This window comes from Elephantulus edwardii, unplaced genomic scaffold (assembly GCF_000299155.1).
Source record: "Elephantulus edwardii isolate Elephantulus edwardi_28Jun2011 unplaced genomic scaffold, EleEdw1.0 scaffold00158, whole genome shotgun sequence".
NCBI lineage: Eukaryota > Metazoa > Chordata > Mammalia > Macroscelidea > Macroscelididae > Elephantulus > Elephantulus edwardii.
Window position 1 is genome coordinate 1583742 of NW_006399908.1, and position 12647 is coordinate 1596388.

A 12647-nucleotide genomic window follows, 5' to 3' on the forward strand; every position below is an offset into this window, starting at 1 on the left:
CCAGAAGACAGTCATTAGAACAGTGTAAGGAAACAGTGCATGGTTCAAAATTGGAAAATGTGTACATCAGAGATGTGTCCTATCTCCATACATTTTCACTTTATAGGCAGAACAGATCATCCCGGAGCCTGGGCTTTGTAAGGAGGAGTGGGGCATCAGGGTTGGAGGAAGACTCATCCACAGTCAGCATTAAGCAGATGACACAACCCTGTGTGTGGAAACTGAGGAGGACCTGAAGTGCTTGCTGCAGAAGGTCAAAGACTATAGTTTTCAATATGGATTGAAGCTCAGTGTCAAGAAGACAAATATTCTCACCCCTGGGCTTATTGGCAGCCCTCATGTTGGATGGTGAAGAGATTGAGATTATTAACAGCTTTAGTTTGCTTGGCTCCACAGTTAGCACTCTTAGTATCATCAGGCAGGAAATCAAAAGACAAATTGCACTGGAAAAAGCTGCTGTCAGGGACCTCTCCAGAGAAATGAAGAGCAACAACATCAGTCTAGAAACTAATCTGCGCTTAATCCAGACCATAGTCTTAGTGATTACTTGTTACGCATCAGAAAGCTGAACAATGACTAGGGATGATAGAAAAAGAATTGATGCTTTTGAGCTGTGATGTTGGAGAAAAGTATTTAATAACCATGGGCTGCTAGAGAGGGTGAAACCAGGCTGCTCCCTGGAGGAAAGGATTCTGAAGCTTCGTCTGACATACTTTGGACACGTTGCAAGGAGGGACCATCCTTGGAGAGGAACATCATGTTTGGGAGAGTGGAGGGACAGTGTAAGTGAGGAAGACCCTCAATGAGATGGATTGATTGAGTGATTAGGGTAATAAGGGTAGGTGTGTCAGAGACACACAGGATAGAGCAGATTTCAGGGTGACTCAACAGCACATAAACAACATACTCTGTATGCTTATAGAGATCTCCTAGTTAGCTCACAATTCCTTTTATGTTAGACTTTCTCCCTCATCACTCAGTGCTCAGCCATTTCCCTTCAGTGCCATATGGTGTGTGCTCAGAGAATGCGAAGTAACTTAAATATCAATCTTCACAGTATAAAACATCAGACAAGCTGCTGGGGTGGGGAGGTAAATACTGCATCACAGAACTGGCAATTATAAAATCAATTGCTATAGCTTTATACAGAATTAGTACACAGAATTGATAATAGTCTCTACAGAGATTCTTTGACCTTCTCAGAAGAACATGGTTTCTTTTTGATCCACAGCAGTAGTTGCCTCACTTCATGAGTTCATGAACTGGCGCCTTTTTAAAAAAAAAAATATCATTCACTGTTGTATATTTTCTTCCCTTTCCCTTCTCCCGCCCTCCCTACTCCCCAAGTCCACTTTGCATTGTACCTCTCGTTCCAGATTGTTGTCATACATATTATATATAATCAGATATTCCTTTTCAGGAGAAGGATGGGCAGTCTCCTCCTGTGCAATTAACTGCTACTGAAAACTCATTAGAGGGTCAGCTCTGGGTCAGTTCTGGACTTGATCATACAAAATAACAAGAGCCTATTCCTTTCGGGCCATTCTTGCCCTCATCTATTATTTATCTTTTCTAATTCTCACTCCACCCTGCATGGCAGCCCTATTTTTTAATAGCAGAGTTATGTAGTATTTGTCCTTTGGTGACTCAGATATTTCATTCAGCATAATGTCGTCCAGGCTCCCCTATGTTGTTTACAGTTTACGAGTTCATTGCTTTTCAGGGCTGCATACTATTCCATTGTGTGGAGGTACTATAGTTTTTCTATCCATTAGTTTGTTGACGGGCATTTGGGTTGCTTTGACCTCTGCAATTGTAAATCATACAGCAGTAAACATGGTGTGCATATAGGTTATATTTCCAGTAGAGGAATTGTTGGGTCAAATAGTACTCATATTTCCAACTTTTAGAGAAAGTTGTGGTTGTACCATCAAACTCTAGCCTCTTAACCTTTGTTTGCTTGATAGCTATTGTGACTTTCCTATAGTTATTTTTTTAAAGGTGGAAAAATAATAATACATAAACAATATCTTAATTTCACTATAGACATTCAAAGAAGTATATAAATTTATGGAATAAAACAAAAGTATAAAGCATTGCATTCCCTCACCACTTCCCTGTTACTTTTGTCTATCTGTAATTGATTTGAATGGTTCTTATCACATATTTCTCTCTGATTTTAATAAATGGATCAAATAAAATGTCTTCGTTTTTTACGTTTACTGTGTATTAGAAAATTTTCATGTCAGTGCATACAAATACCTGCCCACTGGTCACCCAGGAGTTCATCAGATGGATGGTTTATGCACTGATATTTAAGTTAACTTCTAAGTTCATAAAGACTATGACAAATGTACTTATACTCAGTGTATTTACATATCTTTGTAAATGTTTAGGAGAACGTATTGACAGATGCCTAGATTGGAAGTTCTGGGTCAGATGTTAGGTCCTGTAACTCCTTAAGCATTAATGACCCTTCTCCATTTCCTCCTCCTCCATCTACTTCCCTTTCCTGTTTCTAGTGACCTTGCTGATGCCCTAGTGATCTTTCAACTCTATGAGATGATCCGAGTGCCAGTCAACTGGAATCATGTCAACAAGCCTCCCTATCCTGCCCTTGGAGGGAACATGAAGAAGGTGACTGTGATGCTGTCCCTGGATATGTTACTGCTTTTTATATAAAAGAGGGTTTAGAGTTTCATAAAGCTTGAGAAATTATGATCTCTGTCCCCACAGTTCTTATGGCTCTGATGGCATCATCTGTAGGGTATGACATGGGTCATGCAGAGGTTGTGTCTCTGGTGGCTTGGTGCACCATCTCCTAGCATGCAATTTACAGCCTCAGAAACTCAGTGGAGAGGCAGCTCTGCATCACTTCTGAGCCAGTGACAGTGAGGTTTCTTCATTCATATTTGCTTTAACAACATTTAGCTCATATTTGCTTAATGAAAATTAAGCTCCCAGACATTATATTATTACAACAGCAAGTTACAGAATTGGGTCCTCCTGGCACAGGAGAAAATGACACCTCCTTCTCCAGTGGAGCAACTGGAGGATTTGAACCGTGTGCCTTTGGGATAGAATGTATTCTTATAAGTCGCTCAAACATGCCAAATCTTTCTGTGATTATTCATTCACTTTTTTCAGCAGATAGTTATGTGTCTAGTTACAATGCAGTGAAAGATGGGGAGGAGGAGAAAGAAAAGAAAAGAAAACGTAGTTTGATCCTCAGAAAACCATAAAGTCAAACTCCCCACTGTCGAATCCAGGTTGACTCCTGGCAACCCTCTGTGGGCTTCCTGAGGCTGTAAAACTTTAATAGAGGAGACTGCTCATCTTGCTGCTATAATGAGGCTAGTGGATTTGAACTGTTGACATTTTGGTTTGCAGACCAACACGTTAACCACTATGCCCCCAGTTTAAGAGGAATAAAATATTTGTGCAGCTACAGTGCAGTGCCAGTTTTTGTGAGTATAAGTGAATATTAGGAGTTCCAAAGAAGAGTAGACCAGACCACAGATTACCCTTAACATGAAGAGCTTCGTAGAATAATTGACTTGTGAGTTAGACTTTAAGAAATGCATAGAATTTTGCCAGAGGAAGAAACTCGAGGGGACCAGGGATTTAGGAAAAGGTAGACTCTCTGAGTGGTTGGTGTGCTTAGCTCCTAACCAGAAGTTTTATGGTTTAAACTCTGCTGAATCCCTTTGGGAGAAAGAGCTGGTAACCTTTATAAAAAAGCAGTGACTGAAAATTGTATGCAGCACAGCTCTGCTCTGACATGCTTGGGATTGCCCTTGGTGGGAATCAACCTAGCAGCAGGGGGTAACTGGGACTAGAAGAATGAATTTTGGAATGTTATCTTGCATTTTAGTACATAAATATCTATCAAAGATTTTCTTTAACATATTAAATAGGGCAATCAGGAGTATGTTACATGTTCTAGGAATAATCTTCATCTTTGTTCAGAACTGTGGTGATGCTGATTCTCTTTTATAAGGAATAATACTCCGTTTCACTTGGGCAGATTCTGCCATTGTGCAATCTATTTCTCAGCTTTCCTGAAAAAGCTTTTTTTTTTTTTTAATTCTTGGAAAATGTTGACCTGTCTTAGGTTGAATTGTCATATACTGAGGTTACAATTAATTTTTGAGCAAATAAGTCAGGAAAAAGGTTTTACTATTTTTATCCTAGGGAGCTCTGGCGGTCCAACAGTAAGAAGCTGTGCTGCAATCTATAAAAATAGTATATGGTGCTCTAGTTGCATAATCAATGGGGAATTGCACTGTCAACCCAGAGGTAAGCAATTAGAATCTGCCAGCCTCACCTTGGAGGAAAGATGGGCAGTCTCCTCCTGTGTGACACAAAGCCCGGCAAACCCACCGCAGGGACTGCTGTGAGTTGCTCTGGCTCAATGACAATAGTTTTGAGGTTTTTCTTTGCTGTTTTTTATTTATTCCAGGCAGCAGTTGTTAAGCACTTTATATAAGTGATGGAGTTGCAGCGGATAGGTCTCTGGAACTTGGGCTTTTTATGATACGCAGGCAGGTGAACAGCAGTTGCTGCAGGTGCTGTGCTACTCTGACTGCTCAGGCGGCTGTAACAATGGCAGGGCTCGGGACCTACCCGCCCTGCTCACATCCACCTTCCCGCCCGCTCAGCTGAGGACCACTCCTCCAGCCTTCACCAGCAGCAGCAATAACAAGGACCATAGGGAGCAAGCGCCTTTAAATTTTAATATAATGTTTGCACTGTTGTTGTTAAGTACCATTAAGTCACTACACATAGTGACCCTATGAATGAAAGAAAACATTGAACACTGTTGTATAACTATCATCGTTTCTCTAAGTTCATAGTGTTTCTGGAGGCAAGCTGTTTTGGAAATGGATGCCACTCCTGCTTCCAAGCTTGTTTTAATCAGGTAGCTCCACCAAACACTGTCCACCATGGGTAACCATTTGACACATCAGTGTCACAGTGTTTAGCATCACAACAACCATGTTGTTTGTTGTTGTTATGTGCCGTCGAGTCATTTGTGACTCATAGCGACCCTATGTACAACAGCCCTAAACCGTGCTCTATCCTGTGCCAATCTCATTGCCTCCGACACACCCATCCCAATTACCCCAGTCACTGAATCAATCCACCTCATAGAGGGTCTTCCCCTCCTGCGCTGTCCCTCTACTCTACCCAGCATGATGTCCCTCTCTGAAGACCTGTCTCTCCTTACAACAACCATAGTTTCCATATTATATAGTGTCCTATTTAACCAAACATATCCTGAAGGTTAAGCTGCATGTCCTTGTGTCCAAATCATTTAACATCCTGTTTCACAGACCATATGGCAGACATTGAGTGATGCATACTTGTATATTCTCCAAATCAAACAAAATCCTATTTCACAGAGTGTGAAACTAGTGTTAGCTAGGGACATTGAGTGATGCATAGCACAAGACGGACTGTACATCCTAAAAAGAGGTGATGACCCAGCTTTTCCTCAGAAGCAGCTGGTCGATTAGAACTGCTTACCTTTCAGCCCGCAGCTGTGTACGGAATGCACTGTGCCAACAGGGCTCCTTCACGTCTGAAATGTGTTCTGGGAAATAGGGTGCTGTACGGTTTGTATGTTGAACCGATCCTATAATGGGAGCTCTGGTTGTGTTGTCAGGAGAGTGATGTGCTGCTTACCAAAAGGCAGTGGTCTGTACCCACCAGTGGCTCCATCAGAGAAAGAGAAACTTTCCTCTGCTGTTAAGATTTACAGCCTCAAAAACCCAATGGAGGGTTGCTATAAGTCAGGACTGACTCCATAGCCATGAGTTTGGGACAGGGTTTTTTATGTTGTCCTAACACTGTTTTATTTATAGCACATCTATTTGCATATATATTCAATGCACATACATCAAAGAAATCCCCTTGCAAACTACTCTGTTTCTCTGTTAGGGCCCAGAACTTTGGGGTTTGCTAATTTGTACATGCAATTGGTTGCGCTCCGAGCAACACTCCGAATTTGGTCGGAATCAGAAGCCAGGACTAACCAGAGCAGCCATAATCTGTTTTCTCCCCACAGGCCCTATCTGGCAGGGTGCTTGGCAGGGTGCATGGTGCATGCCTGAGCTGCAGCAGCTACAGCCTGGCTGCTGAGAAAGCTCAGGACAGCAGAGCTAAATTTCTCCATGGCTCCAGGGCTGCTGTCAAGGAGGGGTAGCCACGGGAGCCAGGCTGTGGCAAAGATGACTCCACAGACTCAATCGGACTCTACCTTCTGGCACGCTTCCAGGCCTCCCCACCCTACAGGCAAATATGTGACTGGATATTGACAAGTTATATGTTATCCTCTGCATACCTTGCTGTACGTGTAACTAGATGATTGTTGTTGCTGTTATGTGCCATTGAGTCACTTATAACATACAGCAGCCCTGTGTCCAATAGTTCTGAAGCCTGCCCTGTCCTGAGCCAATCTCACTGAATACGACACACCTACCCCCATTACCACAGTTACCGTGTCAGTCTATCTCATCTGGGGTCTTCCTCTCTTGTGCTGTCCTTCTGCCTTTCCAAGCATGATGCCCTTCTCCAAGGCCTAGTCCCTCCTGGCCATGTGCCCAAAGTATGTGAGATGGAACTTCAAAATCCTTACCACCAAGGAGAAACTTAGTTTCACCCTCTCCAAGACAGACCTGTTTGTTTTCTTGGCCATACGTGGTATGGTCAAGACTCTTCTCCAGCTCCACAACTCAAAGGCATCAACTTTTCTTCTGTCATCCTTATTCATTGTCTAGCTCTCTAATGCATAGCAAGTAATTTTGAAGACCATGAGCTGGATCAGGCGCACCTTAATCTCTAGACTGACATTGTTGCTCTTCAGTACTCTAGAGAGGCCCCTGATAGCAGATTTTTCCAGTGCAATTTGTCTTTTTATTTCCTGTTTGCTGGTTTATGTAGTAGAGATATAACATGCCTACGTGTAGCTCACAGTAGACAAAAACATTCCCAGCCAAAGGACTTGACTGGATTTATGTCACTGATGAGAAGTAGGTAGATAGGATTAATTTACTCTGTGTTCCTTCATCCTGTTATTGTAGACAGGATGGTGTTCGGGGTCCCCAGGTAAAGGTGGGAGGCTGTGAGATAGCTTTCTATATGTTACCATCTTTTCCATTTTTAAAGAGCCTATCTTATAAAGAGATAATGTAGGAAAAGCTAAGGGTAAGATGATGTGTGTGTATAAATATATATACATATGAAAGCATTACTGAAGTTCGAACAAAAGATAAAATTGTTAATCACGTTATCGTCAGTAAACTTGAATGGGTCAGGATGAGTAATATCCAGACAAAAGATTACATGAGATGAACTTACATTTTTAATGAAATTATTTCCCTCTTCTAGTTCATACGTTTTCATTGTGCCATCCTCACAGTTCAAGCTGAAGCCCTTTGTAGCAGTCATCCTGTGAATCCGCCTCATTGTGGGCCTTCCTCTCCTTTGCTTACCCTGTCTACTTCAGCAAACATGATGTCCGCCTCCAAAGATTAGCTCCTTCGATAATATACTCAAAGTATGTGAGGTGAAGTTTCCCCATCCTTGCTTCTAGGCAGCACTCTGGCTGCACTTCTACCAAGGCTGATTTGTTTGCTCTTTAAGTAGTCGAAGAGATCTTAGAGGTGAGTTAATCCAGTCTTCTGGGAACACTTGGCTCCTGAAAATTTTCTAGCCAGATGCTCCTCTTTTTTGGCTCTGTGCTTGTTGGCATCCCCAGCTATAAAATGGAAATAATTATTCTTTCCTTTCACTGAACTATTATGAAATGAAATTATTTGGAAGCTCTGTCTCACTTGGGCATATTCCTAGGAGGGACCAGTCCTCGGAGAAGGACATCATGCTTGGAAGGGAGGAGGGTAAGCACAGGAGAGGAAGACCTCAGATGAGATGGATTGACACAGTCAGTAATAGAGTAATGGGGGTAAGTGTGTAGGAGACAGTGAGATTGGCTTAGGATAGGACATGGATCAGAGGTATTGTGCAATGGGTTGTTGTGAGTCTCAGTCAATTTGACAGCACATAACAACGATAACAATATAAATTTAAAATGGAATTATAATTATTTTCCAGATGATTAATATTGTGGTAATCTGGTTTGCTGTGATGCTGAACCTTGTGCCATTGGGGAGTCAAATGCCAAAATGGTTGCCCAAGGTGGACAGTGTTTGGTGGAGCTCCCAGTTTAAGACAGATTTGCAAGCAAGAGTGGCATCCACTTCCTAAACCACATGCCTCTGGAAACTCTTTGAACTTGGAGAAACGATAATAGAAAGGCTTCAGGTCTTTTGTTCATAGAGTTGCTATGTGTTGTGCTCGACTTGACGGCAATCAACAACATACTCACTCACTCATTCACTCACTCACTCACTGTCACTGACTCAGAACCAACAGACCTTCCAGTATGTAAATTACACAAGAGGAGATTGCTAATCTTTCTCCCTCAGATTCGAACTGCTTGCCTTTGTGTTGACAGTGCAGCTCCTTACCCACTAGGCCACCAGAGCTCATATATATACATTGGTGTTAGGTGTCACTGAAGTTGACTAAAACTCATAGCAACCCTGTGAACAACAGATCTGAACCTTGCCCTATCCTGTACCATCCATACCGTCTCTGAGACGCCCAAGTCCATAGGTACAGTCACTATGTCCATCTGGTTGAGGATATTCCTTTCTTTTTCTGACCTTCCACTTTTTCCCAATGTCATGTCTTCTTCCAAGGACTGGACCCTCCTGGCAACTCGTCCAAAGTGTGTAAGATGTGATTTCACCATCTTTGCCTGATGTGCAAATGAGTACCGTGGTTGAACTCCCTGTAAGACACATTTGTTTATTCTTTTGGCAGTCCATGGGATATTCAGTACTCTTCTTCAACACTACAATTCAAACACATCAATTCTTATACTGTCAACTTTATTCATTCTCCAACTTTAAGGTGCACAGGCAGCAATGAAAATATCATGGCTTCGATCAGGTGCCCTTTGTCTTTGAACTAACACCATTGTACTTAAGCCTTTTGGAGAAGTCCTTGACAGCAAATTTTCCCAGTGCAAAGCATCTTTGATTTCTTGGCTCCGGCTATCATGGGTATTTTTGTGTATCCATGTAAATTGAATAATTAAGAACTACAGTCTTTTCTCCATCTATTATGTTTCCAATTTGTCTATTTGTGAGGATTTTTTTGTCGTCTTGATATTGAAATGTAATCCCTATTGAAGGCTGTAGTCTTGAATCTTCTAGAGCAAGTGCTTCAAGTCTTCTTTGCTTTCAGCAAGTAAGGTGTGTCTTCTGCATAATGTAGGCTGTTGATACATTATTATCTTACAATCCTGACAGCACATTCTTCTTTTTATAGTCTAGCTACTTGAATGATTTCCTCAGCATACAGACTGAATAGGTATGGAGAAAGGATACAACCCTGATGTACTCCTTTAATGATTTGAAACCACGCAGTGTTCCCTTGTTCTGTCCAAACTAGCTGCTTCTTGGTCTGTGCATAGGTTTCACATGAGCACAATTAAATGTTCTGAGATTCCTGTTCTTGTCAGTTATCCATAATTTATTATTACGCACACAGTCGAATGCTTTTGCATAGTGAATAAAGCCCAGGTTAGCATCTTTCTGGCATTCACCGCTGCCATCCAAGATCCATCTGACATCAGCAATGATATCCCTTATTCCATGACCTTTTCTCAATCCAGCTTGAATTTCTAATAGTTCTTTGTCCATATCATGTTCTGACAGTTTTTTTAATAATCCTCAGCAAGATTTTACTTCCATGAGATATTAATGAATAGTTTAATAATTTCCACATTCCATTGGATCACCTTTTTTGAGAAATGCCAATAAATTTGCATCTCTTAAAGTTGGCCACATTTCTTGACACAGACTAGTGAGCACATCTGTGTGTTGAAACATCTATGTTGATATTTTATCAATTTCTGGTGCCTTAATTTTTACTAATGCTTTCAGTGCAATTTTAAATTCTTCATTCAAATTGATTCTTGATCATATGCTGCTCCCTAATATATTTCTGTTTATACTAAGTTTTTTTCATACAGTGACTCTCTATTCTTATCATTTTCTTTTGATGTTTCCTGCATCATTCAGGATTTTGTCCATAGGATCCTTTAGTATTTGCAACCCAAGGCTTGAATATGTTCTTCAGTTCTTTCAACTGCTCTTTGCACATTTCATTATAATTCTTTGCTTTGTCTTATCTAGCTTCTTGTTGATGTTATGTACTGTCAAGTCGCCTGCAACTCATAGCGACCCTATGTACAATAGCCCTAAACCTGTGCCAATCTCATCATCTCCAACACACCTACCTACACCCATTATCCCAGTCACTGAATCAATCCATTTCATCAAGGGTCTTCCTCTCCTGCACTGTCCCTCCACCCTCCCAAGCATGATGTACCTCTCCAAGGACTGGTTCCTCCTTGCGCTATGTCCAAAGTATGTCAGACGAAGCTTTAGAATCATTGCCTTCCAAGAGCAGCCTGGTTTCACCCTCTCTAGTGTGGACCTGTTTGTTCTCTTAGCAGTGCATGGTATATTCAATACTCTTCTCCAACACCACAGTTCAAAGACATCAATTCTCCTTTTATCATCCCTAGTCATTGTCCAGCTCTCTGGACTCGTAGCTAGTGATTGCAACAACCATGGCCTTTATCAGGTGCACCTTAGTCTCCAGACTGACATTGTTGCTCTTCAGTACTTTGGAGAGGTCTCTGACTTCAGACTTTCCCAATGCAGTTTGTCTTTTAATTTCCTGGCTGCTGGTGCCAAGAGTGTTGATTGTGGAGTCAAGAAAATTAAAGCTGTTAACAATCTCAATCTCTTCACCATCTATCATGATGCTGCCAGTCAGCCGAGTGGTGAGAATCTTTTGTTTTGATGTTGAGCTTCAATCCGTATTGAAAGCTGCAGTCCTTGACCTTCTGCAGCAAGTGCTTCAGGTCCTGCTCAGTTTTAACAAGCAGGGTTGTATCATCTGTATAATGTAGGTTGCTGATGAATCTTCCACCAATCTTGATGCCACATTCCACCCCATAGAGCCCAGCCTCCCAGGTAATCTGTTCTGTATATAGATTGAAAAGGTATGGAAATAGGACACATCGCTGGCATACATGCTTCTCAATTTTGAACCATGTTGTGTTTCCCTGCTCTGTTCTGACAACTGCCTGCTTATTGAAATCTTCTGTTCATCGGTGTTGTCTGCATTTCTTTCCTTTGTTTCAGCCTCGCTGCATCCTCACGCAATTTTCTGAGTCCCTTCCGACATCCACTCTGATCTTTTCTTTCTCCTCCATCTTTGTACTGATCTTTTGCTTTCTTTCTCACTATCCTTGATGCCATCTCACAACTCATCTGGTCTTTAATCAAATCTAGTCTGAGATAGTTTTTAAATTCAGGTGGGATAAATTCAAGGTCATATTTTCGTTCTCTTGAAGTTGTTTTCCTTATCTTTCATTCAACTTCAGTTGCTTCCTTATAGTTGCAGTTTATATGCATAGTCACCATTTTAATTTTATTTTAAAAAAGCATTCGCGATGAATAAATCCTTAATTTTACAAAATCCTGTTATTTGACCTCCAGCATCAATTCTGTTAACACTTCTGTAATTTTCAACTATCAGACTTTCTTCTTTGTTTCCAACTTTTACCAATTATTATTAATGCATTTTGGGTTCATCTTCAATCCATTTTAGATTGTACAAGTTGGCAGAAGTCTTAATTTTCTTCACCTTTGACTTATTGGTTGATGTTTTTATTTCAATAATAGTTATATTAACAGGCCTTCTTATATGTGCATGAATAGTATCCCGTCACTCGTGCCATTGTATTTCAGTACAGATCTTAAAATGTTCTTTTTGAATATGATTGCAACACCATTTTTTTTCCAATTTGTCATTTCTAGCATAGTAAGTCATAGGTTTGTCTGGTTCAAAGTGACTAATTCAAGTCCATGTTAGTTCACAAATGCCTAGGATGCCGATATTTATGTATTCCATAGATAGTCATAAATATTAATTATACTTGGTTGGTGAATTCAGAGGATATGTTTATTAAAAACTTATCTTAAGATAAAACTTTTTCCTTACTGCTTATAGATTGAAAACTGCAACTATGCAGTAGAACTTGGGAAGAATAAGGCCAAATTCTCTTTGGTCGGCATCGCTGGGCAAGACCTAAATGAAGGGAATGCAACGCTGACGCTAGCACTGGTATGGCAGCTAATGAGAAGGTAAAAACTGATAAAATATGCTTATAGGAACACATCTGTTCCCTTCAGCCAGCTATTTGAATAAAACTGTTTGCTATTTTGAAGAGTGATGAATACCAAAGCTATAAAGTACAAAATATATCAATTGAAAATTACTTAACTGTTGGTTATTTTTTAGAAATCATACTTTATTTTAAAAATAAAGCAGTTTCTGAAAACATAGTCATTTTTATCAATGCCTGTTAGAAGCGGCTTCAAAAGAAATTGTTTTCTTTTAACTGTGAGCAACAAGGTGGTATAAAAAAATTGTTTTCATCTTTTAAAATACTTTCTAATGGTTTTTTAAATTTCTAATTAGTGAGTGTTGTCACTTTG

The 12647-nt window shown here is 40.6% G+C and overlaps 1 protein-coding gene across 1 annotated transcript in view; it reads left to right on the forward strand.

The window, feature by feature from the left end:
* PLS1 (plastin 1) overlaps positions 1 to 12647 on the forward strand; it is a 78078-nt gene that overhangs the window by 59790 nt on the left and 5641 nt on the right. The window contains exons 11-12 of the mRNA XM_006895106.1: positions 2523 to 2637; positions 12160 to 12293. Of these exons, the coding sequence (XP_006895168.1) occupies positions 2523 to 2637; positions 12160 to 12293 (249 nt within the window). The remainder of the gene's footprint in view (positions 1 to 2522; positions 2638 to 12159; positions 12294 to 12647) is intronic.